The sequence below is a fragment of the Dermochelys coriacea genome, chromosome 1 (genome assembly GCF_009764565.3).
Source record: "Dermochelys coriacea isolate rDerCor1 chromosome 1, rDerCor1.pri.v4, whole genome shotgun sequence".
Lineage (NCBI taxonomy): Eukaryota > Metazoa > Chordata > Testudines > Dermochelyidae > Dermochelys > Dermochelys coriacea.
Genome location: NC_050068.2, coordinates 8445841 through 8469394, shown reverse-complemented (window position 1 = coordinate 8469394; position 23554 = coordinate 8445841). Strand labels below are relative to the sequence as shown.

The window sequence follows — 23554 nt, the reverse complement described above, 5'->3', positions numbered from 1 at the left end:
TAGTAACTAAATCTAAAGGTTTACTAATAAAGAGTTAAAGATCATATACATACAATAATCACAATGTTGTTATCAGGTTTGTAGAAGTGATGTTATAGACTTCTGGCTTGTAAAGTCGTTTTGGTAATTTTGAAAAGATTGGAAGGTCCTCAGTCCGTAGTTCAATATGCTCCTTTTAGTTGTAAATCCAGAGAATAGTGGAGGAAAGAGACAAAATGGAGTCATCACAGTGGTCTTTTATATGCTTTGCCATGTTCCTGGAAATTTTATGTTTCAAACAAAGCTCACAACTCAGTTCGTGGAAAGTTACTGGCACAAGATGGAGTCCAAGGTCACATGAGCATATCACATGTCCTTATATGGCTTGATGACTCAAAGAGGGTAGCCATTGGCCCCTTGGAGGCTGAGGCATCTGTCAGAAGATCTAAGTGGGGGGAATGAGCTTCTATGGCTCATTGTGAGAGCTAAGTGTCTTTAATGGGCCATCAACTCAAAGCTGTCTAGCCTTGATGTACCTCTTATCTGGTGTGTGTTACCCAGGAATATAGCACATATGTAAGATACCAGTGCATAGCCAATAGTCATAGCTTCATATACAAAAATGATACATGCATATACACAGGATAATCATACTTAGCAAATCACAACTTTTCCATTGACACCTTACATTCATGCTTTGTATAAGATTTGTTGCAATTGTCTAACGGTGGCAATATCAATGATATAGATGGTCATATTTCAATCATGCAGCATAACAATAGGCTAAATAATTTGGTTTAACAGGAGAAGCTGTTATATCTTAAATAACAATAAAATTTCAATGTTTGCAGTGTTGTAGCCATGTTGGTCTCAGGATATTAGAGAGAGAAGGAAGTAAAGTAGTATCTTTTATTGGACCAATTTTTGTTGGTGAAAGAGACAAGTGGGCTTCTTCACCTTGAATGGTCCCTTAGAATTTGTGCTAACTACTTATGCTAAACAATTTGTTAGACCTTATATTTAGCTGTGACCCTTTAAGCACTACCTTTCCCAGACCTGAAGAAGTGCTCTGAATAGCTCAAAAGCTTGTCTCTTTCACCCACAGAAGTTGGTCCAATAAAATATATTACCTCACCCATCTTGTCTGTCTAATAGCATTTTAGTACCATTAAAGCCATTACAAGAAAAACATTAAATTTAATCCCTTGACAGGACTTTACAACTTCATTTCACCATACATGTTGATGTCATCTGAACTGGAAGGTTGCTTCTTCTTGATGCTGCTCTTTGGCTGTTTTCTCCTTAACTGCCTTGCTTGTAGAGACAAGCTAAGCAGAGATGAAAGGCTATAGTGAATGCTGTAAAGTTGAGGATAGGAGCAGAGAGAGTTTGCTCTATTCTGAGGGTTTTTACACCCTTCTCTTTCTGTAACTTCATAGAAGGATGAAAACACCCCTTTCAGGCTTGGCTGGATTCAAAATTTTTGCTCATCATCCTTATTGTTTGGTCTGGATAACAATTTCAGCTAGTGAACGGTGATCTGCTACTACCTGTGCAATAGGATTGTAATCTTTCCTGAACTTGATAATTATACTGTCTTTCTCTTTGTGGTGGGAATTTCTCTGAACACTGTTTAAAATTAGAGTTCTAACTCTCTTGTATTCAGTCCATTTTCTGAGTTATCCATTGAGTTTCATCATGGTTTAATAGTTTATATTCTCTTTCAAATAAGTCCAAACACCCTTACTTTATATAGAAACTTTTTTCAGTTTTCAAAAAGTCTTTTTAAATTCAACTAATTCTTAGTGTCTTTAAATTTAAATAGCCATTTACAAAGACATTGTTAACAGTCTTTGGAGAGGTGGCTCATGTATTTCTGAGTTTAGTAAGGAAATTGCTAAGCATTTTCAGATTGCTATTAATTGGGGAATTAATTAGTTTTTGTTTGAGTGTTCTGCACATCCCCACTACTCTTGGCACTCAAGAGTAGAATGTTCTCCAAGCAGTGCCTGATAGAGCGCATGCGTCTCCACTCCTGCCCCTCCCATTGGAGTACCTAAATGTTCTGAGCATGAGACTATATATGAGAGGGCACTGCATTCTCTACCACCTCAGTTCCTTCCAGGCACCAGACAGAAGTGAACTGCTCCTGTCCTTTGGATCCAGGGTTTTCTCCATTTATAGTGCCTGGTTTAGTTTATAGCTGTTGTTCTTAACATAGTTTTTAGTATACTGTAGTTTTAGGTAGAGGATAATTTACTCTGTACAGTCAGTTCCTTGTGTTATGGCAGAACCATAGAGGAAGAGTGTGATAGGTAGCTCCCTCTCTAGGATGCCACCTGATATACTAGGGTATCACTGAGCCTGCCCCAGGATGACAGCTGAGAAAATCAAAGAAACAAGGACTGAGGGGAGGAGAAGAGCTGAGCCCGGGCCAGAAAAGTTGCTGGCCTGTGAAAGAAATGCCTAAAACAACATTTAGGGTGAGAAATTACTACTTGTAACCAATTTCTTTAGTGTATTGAGTTTAGTTTGCATGTTTGTTTTCATTAGCTCAGTAATCTGCTTTGATCTGTTTGCTAACCCCTATAATGACTACAAAGGATATATTTTAAGTGAATAAATTTGTTTTGTTTTCTTTAAAACAGTTTGTGCAATTCATAACTGGGGGAGGGAGGGCAAAAAGCTGTGCATATCTTCCTCCACATTGAGGGAGGGGGCGATTTTCATGAGCTTATGCTGTACAGATTTCTGTGTAATACAAGACAAGACAATTTGGGGTTTACACCTCAGAGGGTTGTGCACTTCAGTGTCTGTGTCTTTCTGTAGCTGGGTGTGTCCCTATTTCTGTGTGTGTGCTGGAGGAGGCTTGAGAGCCTAGTTCAGCAGGACAGGGTGAGGGAGCCCACATTGGTGGAACAGGCGGGCTCAGTGGTGCCCCAATATATCAGGTGGCACCCTGGAGTGATGTGTAAACCATCACAAAGAGTATGGGCTTTAAGAGATGTGCTTCGTGCCCTGCTGTTTTTCAAGCATCAGAACACATGAGCTGTCTTGAGTGCTTGAAAGAAGGGCACTCTCCCTCGGGGTGTTCCATTTGCTGAACTTCCACTCCCAGTGCATGCAAGAACAAGCAGACCAGACCTTAAGTACTGCTGCTTAAGGAGACCTTGGCTGCTAAGCCATCCAGTTGCAGGGGTTCATCAGAAAGGAAAAATAAGAGGCCTGACTCATTTCCAGTGGGTTCCTCTAGCAAGTCTGAGTTCTAATTCATTGGGATCTTTGTCGATGCTCATTTCCAATTCTTCAGCTAAAGCTGCCAGGGCTTCAAAGGCCCTGGAGATAGAAACGGGCTATTGACCTCTCAAGGAACCCAAAGCCATGTTTATTCTGGCTGTAACTGTTCCAAACAGAAGCTGAGGGAGAAGATGGGCACTGTTAGCAGTGCTAGATCCCACTAGTCAGACTTATTGGATCTCTCTGATACAAACATAGCTTCTACGGTTCTGACTTGGAAGTTCAGGCCAGTTCTGAGTTATACTTCAAATCCCTGTGTTATGAAGCTGAATGTTTCTCTGGATCCACTATTTTCCAGGCCTGTGGTACTGATCTCATGTTCCGCTCCAGTTCCAGGACCGTCATCCAGGAGCCAAAGAGGATGTTAACAATAATGACTGATGTCCATCTTCCTCCACCTGAGAGATCCTCAGATCTGACCAACAGAAAATTGACAAAGGAGAAGAGACCATTTTCTTCAGTTCCAAGATCTTCTTTGTCATCACCTGAAAAGAGGAGAAGAGTATTGGAAATTATTAGTCTTTCTCGAGGTCCTTCTATACCTCCTCCTAAGACTCCTCTGGGATCTCTGGGTAGATCTTTTTCACCCTTCATTTCTCTTAATCCTCCAGTTGCTATGTTTTCTCTGGTGACATCCATACCACATCTAAGGTCAGATTTGTCCTGAGGGCAGGATATTGGAGGAATCAAGAGACCCATTTCATCCCAGGTTATGTTACCCTATCCATTTGTTCCTCCTCCCATGGGTATGTCTCCAGATCCCACCTACTGGAGACACGGGCAGTCATAGACTTCATGGTCCTATTGGGTTCCACCACAACAATTTTTGAGGAGAAGGATGGAGAAATAAAGTATCATGTGTTGAGGATCCGGTGGCTCAACAGTCCTCTGATCTAGTTCCTCCAGGTCCATTGGTAGTTTAGACAGTATTGCCTGATACTCTTTCTGAGAACAGGATGAGGAGGTAGCTCCTCTTTTTCAACAGGAGCAAATGAATACTGATTTTGATTGGTCACCAGCATGTGGATGTGACTTCAGTATCCTCCCTTTCTGAGGCTATTTTGGAATTCCGTGAACATGTGGATCACACAGTAGTCACTTTGAAATCACCTTCGGAGGCTGTGCAGGAAACCACCTAAGGTGCCACAAGTACTCCTTTTTCTTTTTGCGAATACAGACTAACACGGCTGCTACTCTGAAACCATTCAGTGTTTGACATCCTTGGAGCTTCCTCCACAAACAGGTCACTCCCTATTTTGGATGGTCTTTTGCAAGTTCCTAAAGTAATTTGGTCAACTCCTGCTTCTTGTCAGCCTGTTTCCAAGAAAAGTGGATGAATTGTATCAGGTCTTCAATAAGGTTTTTCTTATTTTCTCACCCATCCTGTACCAAATTTACTGCTGGTGGCTGCTGACAGAAACAGGTTTAGGTCTGTCCAAGCTCAGTCTACTCCTGTGGATAGAGAGGGGAGGAAGACTGATGCAGTTGGGAGAGCGGATTTCTTGTCCTTTTTTTTGGTAATTAGAATTGCTAATTTACAAGCAGTGATGGCCCATTACCATTTCTTTCTTAGAGATGCCAGAGGATTGACTATTGCTATTCTGACAGAAGAACAGAACATCGCAAAGCCATCAGGGCACCATTTGATGCTTCAGATTCTTCTGCCAGAGTTTGGTATCTGCAGTCTGCTTGAAGCAGTATGCTTGGCTTTGTCATCTTCCCTAGCTGAGAACACTAAAGTTCTTTATTTTATTTATATATTAAAGCAGTCTTCATTATTGCTATAATATCAGCCAGAAGGGTAAGTGAACTGCAAGCCCCTATGGCTGATCTACCATTTACAATTTTGCATAAAGATAAGGTAGTATTTAGACCTGATTCCATGTTTCTACTAAAAAGAACGTCTGAATTTCATATCAATCAGATATTTAATTTACTGTTTTACCCATGAAACCTCATGATAATAAAGTGGAGTTTGCATTACATACATTAGATGCTAGTTAGGCTCTTGCATTTTACTCAGATAGACCTAAGAGTTTTATGAAGTTTCTTTCTTATACAAAGAATCATAATGGTCATAGTATGTTTGCTCATACTAGTTCCAGATGAGTTAAAATAGGTTTCCTTCAGTGTTACAAATTAGCAGAAATCCCTTAGCCTCCCATTGTATGGTCTCATTCTACTAGTGCAGTAGCAGCATCTTTTGCTTGTCTTAAACATGTTCCTTTTAGGAAAATTTGCAAGTCTGCTACTTGGAACTCAGTGCATGCATTCACTAAACATTATTTCCTGGATCCATCTTCCAGAGTAGATGGCAAATCTGTCAGAAAGGTGTTACAATTGTCATTTACTTAGGACTCTGTTCCCACCTCTCAGGGTTTTTCAGCACTGCTTGTCAAACTACCCATAAGTGAAAATATTCAGAGCCACTCAAAGAAGAAATGAAGGTTACTTATTTGTAACCAGAGTTCTTCAAGATGATTCTGCATATTAATGCTTCCCACTCACCTTCCCCTCTTTCTCAGAGTCCTGTTATGGTCTTCTGGGTTAGCGGTAGAAGGAGCTGAGGCAGTAGAGGGCACCGCACCCCTTTATATAGCCTTCCCCTTGGTATGTTCGGAGACAAAGAGGAGAGAGGTTAGAGGGGGCACACACACATGCTCTGACAGGCACAGCCTAGAGAAGAAAAGGAGGACTTGTGGCACCTTAGAGACTAACAAATTTATTTGCGCATAAGCTTTCGTGAGCTACAGCTCACTTCATCGGATGCATTCAGTGGAAAATACAGTGCGGAGATTTATATACGAAGAGAACATAAAACAATGGGTGTTACCATACACACTGTAAAGAGAGTGATCAGGTAAGGTGAGCTATTACCAGCAGGAGAGAAAAAAAACCTTTTGTAGTGATAATCAAGGTGGGCCATTTCCAACAGTTGACAAGAACATCTGAGAAACAGCTGGGGGAGGGGAATAAACATGGGGAAATAGTTTTACTTTGTGCAGTGACCCATCCACTCCCAGTCTTTATTCAAGCCTAAGTTAATTGTATCCAGTTTGCAAATTATTTCCAATTCAGCAGTCTCCCGTTGGAGTCTGTTTTTGAAGTTTTTTTGTTGAAGAACTGCCACTTTTAGGTCTGTAATCGAGTGACCAAAGAGATTGAAGTGTTCTCTGACTGGTTTTTGAATGTTATAATTCTTTACATCTGATTTGTGTCTATTTATTCTTTTACGTAGAGACTGTCCAGTTTGACCAATGTATATGGCAGAGGGGCATTGCTGGCACATGATGGCATATATCACATTGGTAGATGTGCAGGTGAACGAGCCTCTGATAGTGTGGCTGATGTGATTAGGCCCTATGATGGTGTCCCCTGAATAGATATGTGGACAGAGTTGGCAACGGGCTTTGTTGCAAGGATAGGTTCCTGGGTTAGTGGTTCTGTTGTGTGATGTGTGGTTTCTGGTGAGTATTTGCTTCAGGTTGTGGGGCTGTCTGTAAGCATGGACTGGCCTGTCTCCCAAGATCTGTGAAAGTGATGGGTTGTCCTTCAGGATAGGTTGTAGATCCTTGATGATGCGTTGGAGAGGTTTTAGTTGGGGGCTGAAGGTGATGGCTAGTGGCGTTCTGTTATTTTCTTTGTTGGGCCTGTCCTGTAGTAGGTGATTTCTGGGTACTCTTCTGGCTCTGTCAATCTGTTTCTTCACTTCAGCAGGTGGGTATTGTAGTTGTAAGAATGCTTGATAGAGATCTTGTAGGTGTTTGTCTCTGTCTGAGGGGTTGGAGCAAATGCAGTTGTATCGTAGAGCTTGGCTGTAGACAAAGGATCATATAGTGTGATCTGGATGAAAGCTAGAGACATGTAGGTAGGAATAGCGGTCAGTAGGTTTCCGGTATAGGGTGGTGTTTATGTGACCATCGCTTATTAGCACCGTAATGTCCAGGAAGTGGATCTCTTGTGTGGACTGGTCCAGGCTGAGGTTGATGGTGGGATGGAAATTGTTGAAATCATGGTGGAATTCCTCAAGAGCTTCTTTTCCATGGGTCCAGAGGATGAAGATGTCATCAATGTAGCGCAAATAGAGTAGGGGCATTAGGGGACGAGATCTGAGGAAGCGTTGTTCTAAGTCAGCCATAAAAATGTTGGCATACTGTGGGGCCATGTGGGTACCCATGGCAGTGCCACTGATTATTCAAGCCTAGAGAAGAAAAGGAGGACTTGTGGCACCTTAGAGACTGACAAATTTATTTGAGCATAAGATTTTGTGAGCTACAGCTCACTTTATCGGATTTATTCAGTGGAAAATACAGTGGGGAGATTTATATACATAGAGAACATGAAACATAACGTTCACATTTGGGGACAATTTATACCTTCAAATCAGTGGCACTGCCCCCCCCCACTGTTCCTCAGATGTTCTCGTCAACTTCTGGAAATGGCCCACCTTGATTATCACTACAAAAGGTTTTTTTTTCCCCCGCTCTCCTGCTCGTAATAGCTCACCTTACCAGATCGTTCTCGTTACAGTGTGTATGGTAACACCCATTGTTTCATGTTCTCTGTGTATTTAAATCTCCCCACTGTATTTTCCACTGAATGCATCTGATGAAGTGAGCTGTAGCTCACGAAAGCTTATGCTCAAATAAATTTGTTAGTCTCTAAGGTGTCACAAGTCCTCCTTTTCTTTTTGCGGATACAGACTAACACGGCTGCTACTCTGAAACCTGCCTAGAGAAGGTTCTACTGTTTTTGGTGCCACCAGCCAACACATTACCTATTAGTGTGAACATGAAGGGTCATCTTGAAGAAATCCAGTTACAAGTAAGTAACCTTCAGTTATATTTTATACTCAAATGGCTCCTTGCATTAGTAACCAGTTGTAGTATTAAATGACCTTGCTATATTTGTACATAATATATCTCTGTCAGGGTTCCCTCCCCACTCTGAACTCTAGGGTACAGATGTGGGGACCCTCATGAAAGACCCCCTAAACTAATTTCTACCAGCTTAGGTTAAAACTTCCCCAAGGCACAAATTATTTGCCCTTGGAGGGTACACTGCCAGCACCAAGTGATTTAACAAAGAATCAGGGAAAGGACCACTTGGAGTTCCTTTTCCCCAAAAATACCCCCCAAGCCTTTACACCCCCTTTCCTGGGGAGGCTTGAGAATAATATCATAACCAATTGGTTACAAAGTGATCACAGACCCAAACTCCTGGGATCTTAGGACAATAGAGAAATCAGTCAGGTTCTTAAAAGAAGGATTTCATTTTAAAAAAAGGTAAAAATCACCTCTGGAAAATCAGGTTGGAAAATAACTTTACAGGGTAACAAAAGATTCAAAAACAGAGCAGATCTTCCCCTAGGCTTAGTTTCAAAGTTACAAAAAACAGGAATAAACCTTCCTCCAGCAAAGGAAAAATTCACAAGCAAAACAAAAGAGAATCTAACACACCTTGCCTGGCTTTCACTTACAATTTTTGTAATATGAGAGACTTTTAGGATGGTTTATAGGAGAAGGAGTTTTCTGACCTGATGCTTCTCTGCTTCCCAAGAGAACACACAAAACAAAGCCTTCCGCCTCAATCCCCCCAAGATTTGAAAGCATCCTCTTTCCCCATTGGTCCTTTTGGTCAGGTGCCAACCATGTTGTTTGAGCTTCTTAACCCCTTACAGGTAAGGAGGAATTCTAGGCTATCCTTGGCTGTATGGTTATGACAATCTCCTATTCACATAACAATGGCATTAAGAAGTTATTATGAGATTTGTATTTAGACACAAAATGTTTGCAAATATACATCTCAAAAGACTTATTTCATCAATTATTGAATAAACAAAGATTTCTACCATTGAGAGGAAACATGTATTAGATAGTTACCAACATCTTCTGTAAAACATTTTCCAATCATTAATGTTTTTCTTAAAGTTTCAAGAATGACTTCAGAGTGCTTATAGAAGAACTTATTTTCAAGAACAGTTTTGTAAACTGAGACTTTTTCTCCATGGAGAGAGGAGTGGGTGAGGTTCTGTGGCCTGCAATGTGCAGGTCAGACTAGATGATCTCAATGGTTTCTTCTGACCTTAAAATCTATGAGAAGGAAAGAAGGCCCACTTTTAAAACTTGGTTTTATAGGATCTGATAACATCTCTTACACACAACTACTCTTTGAAGTATCCTGAATGGAGAACATTCTTACGTTCTTTTGAATTCAGAACTTTTGTAAAAACTAAGGATCTTATAAAGTCTGTTTTTCCCCCCAGATCTGAAATTGAATTTATACCAAGCAGTATCTTATATAAGAGATGTGTCCAGTTATTTGAAAGACCTTTGGATTTGTTTGTGGTTTCTTTGCTTTCAGACCAAAATGGTCCTTGGATTTATGGCATGCCATTTGCAGTATATTTACAACTTGTAACTAAAGACTTCTATTAAATATTTTAAAATAATAATTTTAAGCACAAATCACAATAGTCAATGCTTATATACATTTTCAAAACATCACATAAAAATAATACAGAAACTTAAAGCAAGATAGAAGTTATAAAAGCTGAATATTAGTCTGTGTAAACCAATGTGGGTGCAAAAAGCCAAAGAGGTGTTATCTTCCCTGACACTTGGCTTCTCACTGTGTCGCAAGAAAACAGAAACCTGATTTTTTTTTAATTCACCTGAACATGTCATTTAATAAAATGGGCAACCAGATTCTTTCAGTCAGCAGTGTCCAGTGGGACCATGCATGCACTCTGTGTGCCCTCACACCTCCTGCCACCCACACCTGAGGGCATAAAGAAAAGAGCAGGCCCAACCATTGTTCAGTTCCTCCTTATCACCCAGCCATGGTGGCCAGATGGAACTGTTGGTAGTGTCTACAACTCTTGTGGTCTGTATGACCAAAAACCTATTTTTGTTAATAACTAGTTCATTTATTAGTGTAGTGTTAGTCTAGTTAGTATTAGTACTCGGTGTCCATTGGCTATTGCTAGTCTAGGAACAAGGATTTTTGATTAATCTATCTCATGTGCTCGTTCTTTTGGTATTCTGGGATGCAGATTATCCAGCCCCCCCCCCACCCAATTTGAGCACATTGCGAACTTTAAGTTGTTTTGTTATACACACCTTTGCGTTGTTGTGTGAGATGAACCCATTTCCAGGGATCATATTAAGATTCCAAAACTCACTTGTGACCTAGGTCAGGTTTGAACTGAGGTGAAATGTTAGTACAAATACAGATTTACTAATCTGCTTTAAAAAGAAAATTAAATGCACAGCTTCCACCTCGGATGTGGTAATTTCCATTTCTGTATACTCCTTTCCATCACCCATCCTTTCTTCAGGCTCATGTTCTATATTATCCCTACTGAAAAGTGAGGCAAAGTGTTCATTTACCATTATTAGTAACATTCATTCCCCAATTAGTCTCCCAAAATGATGTCATACCAGTAGTATTTATCTCTCTAGTAAATATTAATATCTAATCCAATATTAATACCCCAAATTGATTGATTCAGCCATCATTCATCTTTACAGTTTACTGCATATATATACAGTGCTACCTGACCACTTTACCTTTATTCTCTCTCATAAACAGCACATACCAATCAATATCTGTATTCCAGTCATGAATGTTATTCCATCATGTTTCAGAAATCCCTATAATATCCGATTTCATGCATCAGTACTTCAATTTCCCCCATTTTGTTGCCCCGAGTCTTTGCATTAGTATGTAAACATCTCAGTTGTTTTTCTTGAACCTCACCTAGTTTCCTAGCCAGATTAAGTACAGTCTTTCACTAAGTATAACACCTGTAACACTACCACTACCATCCATATTTATATTTTCTTTTTCTTGCTGTGCATACTCGTACCTTATGGTGTGCCTTTATCCCTGACTATGTCCTTCAGTTAGCTGATTTTCCTCCTCCTGTGTATTAAAGCTACACGTGGAGATTACACACTTTTTTTTCTCAACTTCTCCCCCACATCTCCTAGTTTAAAGCCTTACTTATCAGTCACAGCCTTGATCCAGAAAGTTTGTATCCCAGGTTGATCATCCAAAAATCTTCCTCATAGATTCAATCATTGAGCCATCTGTTGATCTTATCTTTATCCTCCTTCTCTCTCTATATATTTAACAAAGGGAAAAAAGTGATCTGGACAACTACAGCCCCTTTAGTCTGACCTTACTAGTATGCAAATCTTTACAACACATTGAAGGAAAGAAGAATTAAATTCATGGAGGCATATGGAAAAGGGAATGGTGTTTTTTTTTAAAGATGTGCTCTTGTTCAAAATAAATTATTGTGGGAAAGTTGCATGGCTTGTGATATACAGGAGTTTAGAGCAGATGATCTCAATAGTCCCTTCTGGCCTCGGAGTCTATGAATCTAGTACAAGAACCGTAAATTCTTCTCAGATAATGGTCCCTACTGTATTCCACTGAGGGGTGCCCAGAGTTACAGAATTTAAAAGTAGTGTTAGTCTGTTAGTCCACGGATGCTGTATTTTTGGTTTAGGTGACCATAGGGGACAAATGTAAAGCTGCAGCCAAGTCATCAGTGCATGCTTTAATGAGAAATTATGCTATAACTCAATAATCCAGAGATTCTGTCAAATTTGGATGAGCAGTGTTACAGTTTATTCAGGCAGACACCAAAACCCTCCACCTATCTGAACTTGTGAGTTACCTGAAGTAGAATGGACATGTGCAATCACTTGAAGAAGAAAAAAAAAGTTACTAACCTGTTCTGTAACTGTTCTTTGAGATGTATTGCACATGTCCATTTCATGACCCTCTCCCCTCATTCCCTCTATATCTTTTTTCTGGTAAGAGAAAGGGGACATGTTGGGATATATGTCCATGTAATATGTTATAGGCCTAGTGTGGATGAAGTGTGCTTGGCATGAGCTGTATGTTGACGACCAAAGCAAGAATTTGAAGTTGTAAGCGGTCAAAAGCTGTTTGTGAAAAATAACTTTTTGTTATGAGAAAGATGGAGAAATACCAGATAAGGAAATAACATTGGGGGCATTGCCATGACAATGTACCTGTTGCAATGTAGCTGCTGCAGTTGTAAACAAGAACTAGGGGAAGAGGAACATCTGGGGCTTGGAACTGTTTCTAAACATCTTGGGTTTTGGCAATTTGCCCAGAACTGTCTTCGAAATTGCCCAGAAAACTGATGACATGAAGGAGTGGATTATAAAAGATGTTCAATACACTCGCAATTTGGATCTGTTTGTGGATCCAGAGCCCTGTTTGGATTAAGATGTGGTAATGCTGGCTCTCCACATTTTGTGATCGGACTGAACATCGACTGGCCATCGGGACTTCAATTCTGATCTTCAGACTCTGGTGTAGTATGCTTGGGTTATGAATGTGGAGTGAGTAGTTTATTTTGTAAGCAATAAAGAGTATTTGTGGATTATATACCAACACTTGTCCAATATCTGCCTGCTCCTCTATCTTGTAGAGAGACCCTCTTGCTGAGGGTCTAACAGACTGAGGAGGCTCCATCCCTTTATACCCTCAGCTAGCAACATGAGTATATGGAGGGCACATGTGCCATCCCAATGGGGAAAAACATCTCTGGATTCAGGTCACTGGGCACACACACACCTGAAATGGAGTGGACATGTGCAACACATCTCAAAGAACAACAGTTACTGAACAGGTTTCTAACAGCTTTTTCTCTGCCTATGACATACACAATATTTTAATCTCCTGAGGCCTGTGATACTTTGGTCTAATTCTGGTTGCTGTGCTTGGTGTGGGGATGGCAAGTGGTGTTAGTGTCCTGTACTACAGAGGTCACACTTGATGGTCTGGTGGTATCTTTTTGCCTTTGTCAGGGTCCCCTCCCTCGAACTCTCTGGTGTAGATGTGGGGACCTGTATGAAAGAGCCCCTAAGCTTATGTTCTACCAGTTTAGGTTAAAACTTCCCCAAGGCACAAATTCCTTTCCTTGTTCTAGGATGATATTGCTGCCACCACCAAGTGATTTATACACAAATTCAGGGAAGGCTCACTTGAAATCCCTGTCCCCCCAAAATATCCCCCCAAGCTGCCCCCCCAGTATTGATGCATACTCTGGGTTAATTAATAAGAAAGTGATTTTATTAAATAAAAAGAGTAGGATTTAAATGGTTCCAAGTAATAACAGACAGAACAAAGTGAATTATCAAGTAAAATAAAATAAAACACGCAAGTCTAAACCTAATACAGTAAGAAAGTGATTACAGATGAAAGTTCACCCTCAGAGATGTGCCAGTAAGCTTTGTTTACAGACTAGCTTCCTTCTAGTGTGGGTCCAGCAATCACTCACCCCTGTGGTTACTGTCCTTTGTTCCAGTTTATTTCAGGTAGCCTCACCATCACCAAAGGATATCTCTTGATCCTGCTGGAGACAAAATGGAGTGGTCTCCCAGGGGCTTAAATAGACTTTCTCATGTGGGTGGAGACCCACTCCTCTCTCCTATCCAGAATTCAGCTCCAAGATGAAGTTTTGGAGTCGCATGGGAAAGTCACATGTCCATGCATGACTGAGTTCCTTACCAGCCAGGCCACGTTCCTGGAAAAGCTCAGATGTGGATTGGCGTCTCCAAGTTCACTGTTAGCTTAAGTGTTTCTTGATTGGGCACTTACTGAGAATAGTCTTTTCTCAGGAAGCTGACCAACTGCTTCACTGAGTCTATTTAAAAAATTAAACAAGTACATAGCCAGTATTCATAACTTCGAATACAGGCATACAAACAGGATGAATATATTCAGTAGATCTTAACATTTACAGAGAGATGTTACATGGCATATGTAGCATAAAACATATTCCAGTTATGTCATGTATACATTCATAAGCATATTCACAGAAAGCGTTATGGGGTGCAGCGTCACAGCCCCTTCACCCCCTTTCCTGGGGAGGCTTTAGAATAATATACCAACCAATTGCTTTCAATGTAAGTACAGATCAGGCCCTTTGACTTCAGGACACTGAAATCAATCGGGTTCTTAAAAGACAAATTTTATTTATAAAGAAAAAGTAAAAGAATCACACCTGCAAAATCAGGATGGAAGGTAACTTTACAGGGTAATAAAAAGATTTAAAACACAGAGGATTCCCCCTTGGACTCAGCTTCACAGTACAACAACAGGAATAAGACTACCTCTGTAGCATAAAAAAAATTCACAAGCCAAAACAAAACTTAACCTAAAACATTTCCTTGCCTACTTACAATTTTTGTGGTTTTAGATCTTATTCCAGGTATATTTTCAGAAGATGTTGTACCTGCTTGCTCTCCCTCCATCCAGAGAGAGAACAACAAAGAAAGAGCACAAACAAAACCTCCCCTGCCAGTTACCTTACCTTCCATCCTGATTTTGCAGATTCTTTTACTTTTTCATTATAAAGTTCTTCTTTCAAGAACCTGATTTTATTTTCACAGAATCATAGAATATCAGGGTTGGAAGGGACCTCAGGAGGTAATCTAGTCCAACCCCCTGCTCAGAGCAGGACCAATCGCCAACTAAATCATCCCAGCCAGGGCTTTGTCAAGTCTGACCGTAAAAACCTCAAAGGAAGGAGATTCCACCACCTCCCTAGGTAACCCATTCCAGTGCTTCACCACCCTCCTAGTGAAAAAGTTTTTCCTAATAGCCAACCTACACCTCCCCCACTGCAACTTGAGACCATTACTCCTCATTCTGTCATCTGCTACCACTAAGAACAGTCTAGATCCATCCTCTGTGGAACCCCCTTTCAGGTAGTTGAAAGCAGCTATCAAATCCCCCCTCATTCTTCTCTTCCGCAGACTAAACAATCCGAGTTCCCTCAGCCTCTCCTCATAAGTCACGTGTTCCAGTCCCCTAATCATTTTTGTTGCCCTCTGCTCAATGTTTTCCAATTTTTTCACATCCTTCTTGTAGTGTGGGGCCCAAAACTGGACACATTACTCCAGATGAGGCCTCACCAATGTCAATTAGAGGGGAACAATCACGTCCCTCAATCTGCTGGCAGTGCCCCTACTTGTACAGCCCAAAAGGCCATTGGCATTCTTGGCAACAAGGGCACACAGTTGACTCATATCCAGCTTTTCGTCCACTGTAACCCCTATGTCCTTTTCTGCAGAAGTGCTGCCTAGCCATCCAGTCCCATGGACTTGTGCTCGTCCAGCTTTTCTAAATAGTCCCAAACCACTTCTTTCTTCACAGAGGGCTGGTCACCTCCTCCCCATGCTATGCTGCCCAGTGCAGCAGTCTGGGAGCTGACCTTGTTTGTGAAGACAGAGGCAAAAAAAGCATTGAGTACATTAGCTTTTTTCACATCCTCTGTCACTAGGTTGCCTCCCTCATTCAGTAAGGGGCTCACACTTTCCTTGACTTTCTTCTTGTTGCTAACATACCTGAAGAAACCCTTCTTGTTACTCTGAACATCTCTTGCTAGCTGCACCTCCAGGTGTGATTTGGCCTTCCCGATTTCACTCCTGCATGCCTGAGCAATATTTTTATATTCTTCCCTGGTCATTTGTCCAAGCTTCCGCTTCTTGTAAGCTTCTTTTTTGTGTTTAAGATCATCAAGGATTGCGCTGTTAAGCCAAGCTGGTCGCCTGCCATATTTACTATTCTTTCTACACATTGGGATGGTTTGTCCCTGTAACTTCAATAAGGATTCTTTAAAATACAGCCAGCTCTCCTTTTATTAACTGCACAGAATACCAAACACCCTCGTTTTTCTTCCGGTGCAGGTCTCAGTGTGCAGTCATTAGGCAATGCATTCCTCTTTGAGTGGAACGCTCCCCTTCTTCATACCTTCCCTCCTATTCCTCTCTTGAACTGAGTGATCCACAAGATCGGGCCAGATGGGCCATAGTAATTCTACAATCATGGTCTCGCCAAACCATGGTATCCTTGCCCCCTCAGCATGACTGTGCATTCATGAATTGCACTCCCACTTCTGTCTCACCTGCTGTCCCAGGACTCAGGCCGTGTTCTGCATCCACAGTAACTCCATGTCAGAGCATGGCTCCTCCATGGCTCACAGAACCTGAGCTGACCCATTCAGAGGAGGTACAAAATATAGTTACACAGTTGAACAGAACTGAACTATCGCCCATACACCCTGAAGGGGAGACGAGTTAAGACCTGGTGCCAACTAAAACAGATGACTTCCATCCCAGGGACATTACCCTCTATACTGCATTACCTATTAGAATTCAAATGGTCAGACCTATCCATGAGCTCAATAAAAGTCCATCTACCCACCGTCACAACATTCAACCCCAAGGTGGATTACCATCCTTTCTTTACCCATCTACTGACCCAATGTTTCCTCAGAGGACTCAGTAATGCCTACCCTGAACTATGTGAGCCTACTACACCATGGGACCTGAACCTGGTCCTTCAGATCATCACCTCTTCCCCATGTGAACCCAGGACAACATAATCACTGCTACACTATTCTATAAAAGTAGCATTTCTTGTGTCAATGACATCTGTCAGACAAGTGGGAGCACTGTGGGTTTTCATAGTGGAACCACATACATGATCTTCTTTGAGGATAAAGCCTCCCTCAGACCACACCCCTAAACCCCACACAGATAACGTATTACACATTTCATAATTTTGATGTTCGGAGGGCATTGGCTTCTTACATAGACAGGACTAAACCATCCCATAAATCACCCAGACTGTTTCTATCCATCACTGAATGCTCCAAAAGGAGCACCATCTCTAAGCAAAGACTTTCCACGTAGATCCATAATGGCACAAAACTCTTATCATCAGTGCGACTGCCAGTCCCTCATGGGGATTTGCTCACATCCCACTAGAGCCATATCTGCCTCCATGGCTTCCCTGCACAATGTACCTTTCACGGACATTTGTAGAGCTGCTGCCTGGGCCTCGGCTCATACCTCTAGACAGCTCGATGTCTTAGAGCAACAGGCACATCTGATACCTCCTTCGGATGGTCTCTGCTATCAGAGGTCACGATTTCAACTCCGAAGCCCCTCCTCCCATTGAGGGGCACTGCTCTGAAGTCACCTAAAGTGGAGCACCCACAGGGACTGCTCTCGAAGAAGAAGAAGAAGAAGAAGAGAAGGTTACTTACCCTGTGCAGTAACTGAGGTTCTTCGAGAGGTGTGTCCCTCTGGGTGCTCCACTACCCTCCCTCCTCCACTCTACTTTGGAATTTTCTTATTAATCTCTGCAGCAGAGAAGGAACTGAGTGGGGGTTGGTTGCACAGCGTCAGTTAACTGCCTGCAGCAGCGCGAGGCAGGGACCACACATGCGTGTGGCTCTGCTACTAAAAGTCTCCGACTGCGCGCACAGGGGCGCACAAACACCTAAACACCCAAAGAGAGACACATCTCGAAGAACCTCAGTTACTGCACAAGGTGAGTAACTGTAACCGTCTCTTACTTTGCCTACAGTAACTGTAGTTCCTCAAGATGTGATGTCCACATGTATTCCATGTATGTATCACCCAGAATTCTTTTCCCATTTGGTGCCTTGTGTGTTAGTGCCACTACCTTAGAGAAGTGTTTTTCTGTTCATGGGATGGTCCCAGGGAAGGACCCTGTCTGGCCTATATACTCCTTCCATGCTTCCTGTGGGTCTGAATCTGCCCCCAGAAGGTAGTTGGTGCAGAAGACAGTGGCTCACCTCTTGAACTGAGTGAGTTAGCTATTGACATATAACAGTAATGTTGTGTGATCTGTCCCATGTATCTGTTCATTTGTGGCTGCAGTTCTGGATGTTGGGTATGAAATTTAAAGCTCTGTCAAGGCTGGGATCCAGGTTTCGAGAGACTGCCTCTCTTACAGGGGCAGCTAACATTTGCTGGTGTGCTCTGGTTGAATTACCAGTGTTGGCAGAAGCAGAGCATTCTCATTTGAGAACACTTACATATTTGTAGACTGTTGCCATGATCCCCCTTAGTCATTGCTCAACCAAGCCTGTATCTCTGTTACTTTTTCCTTGTGAATCAAACCCTCAAGATCCCTGATAGTTTCGTTATTTTTTTTTCACTCCCCCTAATTTGTAAATATCTTTGTTACTGTAGTGCTGAAAAATGAACTCAATTCTAGGTGTGGTCACTCTAAGCCCATAAAGAAAAGAAGTATTCTTTCCTTACTCCATGATCTGATGCTTGTGCATACACAACCTGAAACTGCATTAGCTTTTTTTTTTGTCAGATATATTGCATCATAATTCATGTGCAATATGCCAACCACACAGTGTGCCCACATTCTGCCAGCACATGGCATCCATGACTAGGGGGAATGCACAGCAGAAACAAGCAGCAATGCTGACATCTTTTGTGCAGACAAAACAAATTTGGAGGCCCTCTTTGCTAATATTGTTAATGTACATATGAGATAGCTGTATGTGTGTCTGAGGCATGCACACTTTATACAGGGACAAGCTTCTGTTTATATGGAAATGTTTGTTACAGATATGAGTAAGACCTAAGTGCAAACAAAGTGTAATGTTCTGTGTCTGTTTCCAAGTGTCCAATAGTGACATTGTCATCATTATGGGAATAGCAATTGGAAGCATACTTCTTCTTCTTCTGCTTCTCAGCATTGCTGTGCATAAAAGAACTCAAATTGCTCAGTTCTTTAGCAGGTAAGTAAAATTCCATTCATATTTACAATATATGATAAGATTATGACACTTTTACTTATTTCTAATCCCAGCTCCCCCAGTGTTACACTTGGCTGTAAATTTGCCAAGCATTGCTGGTCACCAGCAAAAGCACCTCTGTTACACTTCCTAACTGGTCCAATATTAGCCTAGGGTGCTGTCACAGATCTGGTTGGGCTTCCCACTGCTGGACACTCACCAGACTGCTGTGAGGAAATCTAACTTAGAGCCAGTTGGAAATTTTCTGCCAAAACTTAGTTTAGTCTAAACCTTCAAATTCCCACCTTTCCGTTAGCTCCAGGAGGATAGACAGTAAGAAGCTCTGTCTCCCCACTTTCCCAGCTGGCTCTAAGGGACACACAGGCAGAGCAGCAGGACAGCACCTTACTTGCTCTGGAAACTTGAGGGGATTGGCAGGGAAACAGAGTGAAGGGTCTCTCTGCCTCTCCAGAAGCAGGGCTGGAGGCCTCTTGTCAATTTATTGTGAAATTGACAAGAGCCTTTCTTGAGGGTAGCTGGGAAGCTAAAAAGTTACGTTTTGGTTGTCTGAAAGTGGAATTTTTCTACAAAGTCCTGTCTTCAAAATTTTTTTTGTGGTTTTGACATTCTGCCAGCTTTGGGATTAAATTTTCTCAAAACCATGACAATGTTAACATAAAGAGAACCTCCCACACACACACACAGAGACACAGACACTTCATCTTTTTGCCCAGTTCTAATCCACACATTGAATCCCACGTGCACTTTCCTTGTTGGGACAGAGGTTGAGCTTAGGTACAGTTCCTGGCTTTGTGCCTCTAGCCACCCACTCCTGGTGTCAGACTTGAAGTCTGCTCTGCTCTTGGCAGAGATGACCCCTGCTGTCCAAATGTCTAGGTGCTGAAACTAGTGCAGTCTCCCCAACAGCTTTTGCACATTCCCCAGAATTCCACTGAAGGGGTGAGTCTTTACAGTTTACTTCTTCAAGGGTATCTCTCATGAAAGCCAACAGACATACACAAACTTTGCACAGCATTCCAAAACATCACTACTCTTTACTTAGTACTATGAGAAACCCAGATCTATATAAAATAACAGACACTCCGAAAAGTATTTTCCTGTATCACGTTCCTCACCATTGTAAATTTTCTTTGGGGTGGGCAGAGTTTTCTGTGGTGTTCCCCCAGATCTTTCCCCTGCAGCTCATGACTTCTCTTCAGATTCACGGAGTCTTTTCATCCAAGCTAGCTGTTTCTGACATAGATTGATTCACAGTTAAACTTGATTCCCCTCCTCCTTGTCTCCACTATGAAAGCATGCCCATCTCTTCCTGTCTCCTGGCCTGTGATGGAGTGTACACACTCCACATCAGTCAAGAAGGGGGGTTAAAATGCAGTTTTGGCCTCAGGCAGCCCCACCACACTGCACCTGCAAGGCATGCCAGTCTTGGAGCAGGAGATTAAAAAGGGAGAAGCCTAGTTCAAAAAGATCCAGCCATAGGAGGTGGACACATCTCTCCCAACTGATTCACAGAAAGGAGTGCTGTGGAGGATGACACTGCCAGGAGGGTTCTGCAAAATTCCGGATAGCCCTGAGGATACTGAGCTTGGGCTATGGCTTGTCAGGTATATCCTGAAAGAAGGGAGGCCAGAGACATATTTGGACTATTTTTTGTTGTTTTTTTTCCTTTGTTACCTTTCCGTTGAGGCCTTAAGAGGGCTTGGGAAGAATATTTTTAAGCAGGCTACAGGAGGAAGATCTCCACGGAAGAAGCAGGTGGTCTGAAGAAGCTGACCTTAGGGCTGGAACCCAGGATAGAAGGTGGGACTGAGTTCCCCTACAGACCACCAAGGGAAACCCTAACAAAGGCTCTAGATAAATATCATAAGGCCTAGTGGACCTAGAGTTGGTCTAGAACCCTGGAACAAGGTTCCCAGACTGTTACTGGAGTGCACACCAACTTATCCTGAAAGGGGTGAGACTAAAGAGTGACTTGGTGAGAAGGTCGAGTCACAAGACAAAGAGGAGCCATCCAAAAACTTGAATGGCTCTTCAGTGAGGCTATGTAGAGGGGTGTGATAAATGAAGGAGGGGTAGCTCCCTTTTATGGACACCCAGCCAGTCAGTTAGCTATAAAGTCCCTCTTGGTGGCTGTTCTCTGCTTGCTTTACCTGTAAAGGGTTAAAAAAGTCCCAAGGTAAAGGAAAGGGAGTGGGTACCTGACCAAAAGAGCCAATGGGAAGGCTAGAACTTTTTTAAATGGGGGAAAAAACCCTTTCCCTTTTTGTTTGTTGTGTTGTCTGGGAAAGAGGGGAAACAGGGAGCAGCTATGCGATGAGAAGCTTTAAGCCAGGTACGATCATAAATCATCAGATCATACCTAGAACTACTTATTTGGACCCCGCAAATGTGTAAGTAGATCAGGAACGTTTAGAAAGATGCAATTAGGTTTATTTCTGTTTGTTTCTTGGCTTGTGTACTCCTCTGTGCTAACCCCAAATGCTTTTTGTTTTGCTTGTAACCTTTAAGCTGGACCTCAAGAAGGTTATTCTTGATGTTCAAATTTTGTAAGTGTTTTTTTTTAAATCTAGCAAAAGCCTAAGTTTCAAATGTATTTTCTTCCTTTTTGTTTTTAATAAAATTTACCTTTTTAAAAAACAGGATTGGCTTTTTGGTGTCCTAAAAGGTTTGTGCATATGTTGTTTGTTTAGCTGCTGGCAGCAGCCAATTTCCTTTGTTTTTCTTTCTCAGCTCTTCCCCGGAAGGGGGGGATGAAAGGGCTTGAGGGTACCCCCACAGGAAGGAATTCCCAAATGCGCCTTTCTGGTTGGTTTCAAAGGGTTTTTTTTTTTTTTGCATTTGGGTGGTGGCAGCATCTACCCATCCAAGGTCAGAGAGAAATTGTAACCTTGGGAGTTTAATACAAGCCTGGAGTGGCCAATATTAATTTTTAGAATCCTTGCGGGCCCCTACCTTCTGCACTCAAAGTGCCAGAGTAGGGAATCAGACAGTCAGAAGGTCGAGTCACAAGACAAAGAGGAGTCACCTGAAAACCTGAATGGCTGGTCAGTGAGGCTATATAGAGAGGAAACCTGATTAGGGGAAAACTTAATCATTCACAAGGCAGTCATATAGCTGATGAGTCACTTTGTCTCATGCCCAAATCATCTGTCCTTCCATAGCCTTCCTTTTTTTGCTGTTATGTGATCTCTGTACTTCTGTCGTGTTTGGGAATTTTCCGTTCTTTTCAAGTAATGACCCTATGAGTGTTCCATTTCAGGTGTGCATGTGCCTTTGATTGGAGATTTTTGATAGTGATGCCTGTTCAATGTTGGAAGACCTCCCCTCAATTAGTTCTTAATGGTTTTGGCCTAAGATGGGTGAATGTTGCAGTGCCTGCTTCTAGCTACATTAGTTTGGTCTATTTTCATTATTTTGAGGGCTTGTTTTGTTTTTTATTCTGTTTGCTGGACTTAATTTGGGGGTGCTTTGTGAGTTTTCTTCCCATCCTGAGGGGCCTTTCTTCTTCCTCCTTAGAAGAAGTTATTTCTCCTGGATATGTGTAGGTCTCCTGGGTTTAAATGCTGCATAATTTTCCAAAAGTCCATTCCCATTAGCGATGGGCATGCTAGCTGTCTCTATTGCCTTTCTAGGTGCTGAATCTTTATTGATTTCAGGAGCAGGTCTAGGAAGAACAGGTAGATGAAACATAGACTTCTTATGACAGGGTGCTCCCTGTGACCCTCCTCAGACCCAGGCCTTCACAGTCCCCACATAAAACAGTCTTCAGTAACTGAAATGCCCTGTTGACTTCCACTGCCACCTATTTTCCTGATAGGCCTTCTTGGGAAGAGAACATGGGAGGCTCCTCTAAGGCTTCGAAGAAGAAGTTTTCCAATTATCTGACAGTTGTCAGCACCAAGAGACCAGGATCATGTCAGAGACTGGATGCCCAAGAAAGAAGTGCTATTGAGGCTCCAAGCTCTTCCAGTACTGAGCGCCCAGTACCAGCTAAAAAAAGACTTTCAGCGGCTCTTGGTGGTACTCAGCGGTAGTGGATACCAACTGACCCATGCTGGGAATCTGGTACTAAAGAAACAATACAAGAGACACTGTGATGTTTCTAAAGTCTCAGTACTGATCACTGAATCCTCTGTACTATCCATGGCCTCTGCATCACAGAAAACTACTATGCAGTGAGATTGCCAGAGACCCGCAAAGACCAGAGTAGCACCAGGACTGACCCCTCTCAGCTTGGACTCACACTTGTCCCCCCTCTATTCAGCTGACCTCTGGTCCTGGAGGCATTTAGCTTCCCTAAAGACCTCTTTGTCTCAGATGAACCCAAGTCTTCTCTGCTCATAGGTAGGCAGGGTCTTTCAATATCCCAGTCGTCCTCTATACTGTCTTTTTTCCCAAGTACCAACATACTACCCTGTAGTGAAAACACAATTCATAGGGGCATACTTGGATTCATTGACAGCCAGGGTCTACCTCCCCACCGACAGATTCATAACATTAGCATATCTAGTCAGGACGATGCAGGGGAGTCCATGAACCTCAGTAAGGAACTGTAGACATCTCCTGAGTCATATGGCAACCTGCACCTTTGTGACTGATCATGCAAGACTATGCGTCCACTGCTTCCAGAGCTGA

General features: G+C 42.2%; 1 protein-coding gene across 2 annotated transcripts in view; it reads left to right on the top strand.

Annotated features, from left to right (window-relative positions):
• LOC119849331 (disintegrin and metalloproteinase domain-containing protein 20-like) overlaps positions 1–23554 on the top strand; it is a 168947-nt gene that overhangs the window by 136385 nt on the left and 9008 nt on the right. The window contains exon 19 of one of the 2 annotated variants that reach the window (XM_043504015.1): positions 18784–18901. In XM_043504015.1, the coding sequence (XP_043359950.1) occupies positions 18784–18901 (118 nt within the window). Of the gene's footprint in view, positions 1–18783; positions 18902–21196; positions 21252–23554 lie in introns of those variants that run through there. The other variant, XR_006277529.1, reaches the window with a different exon arrangement.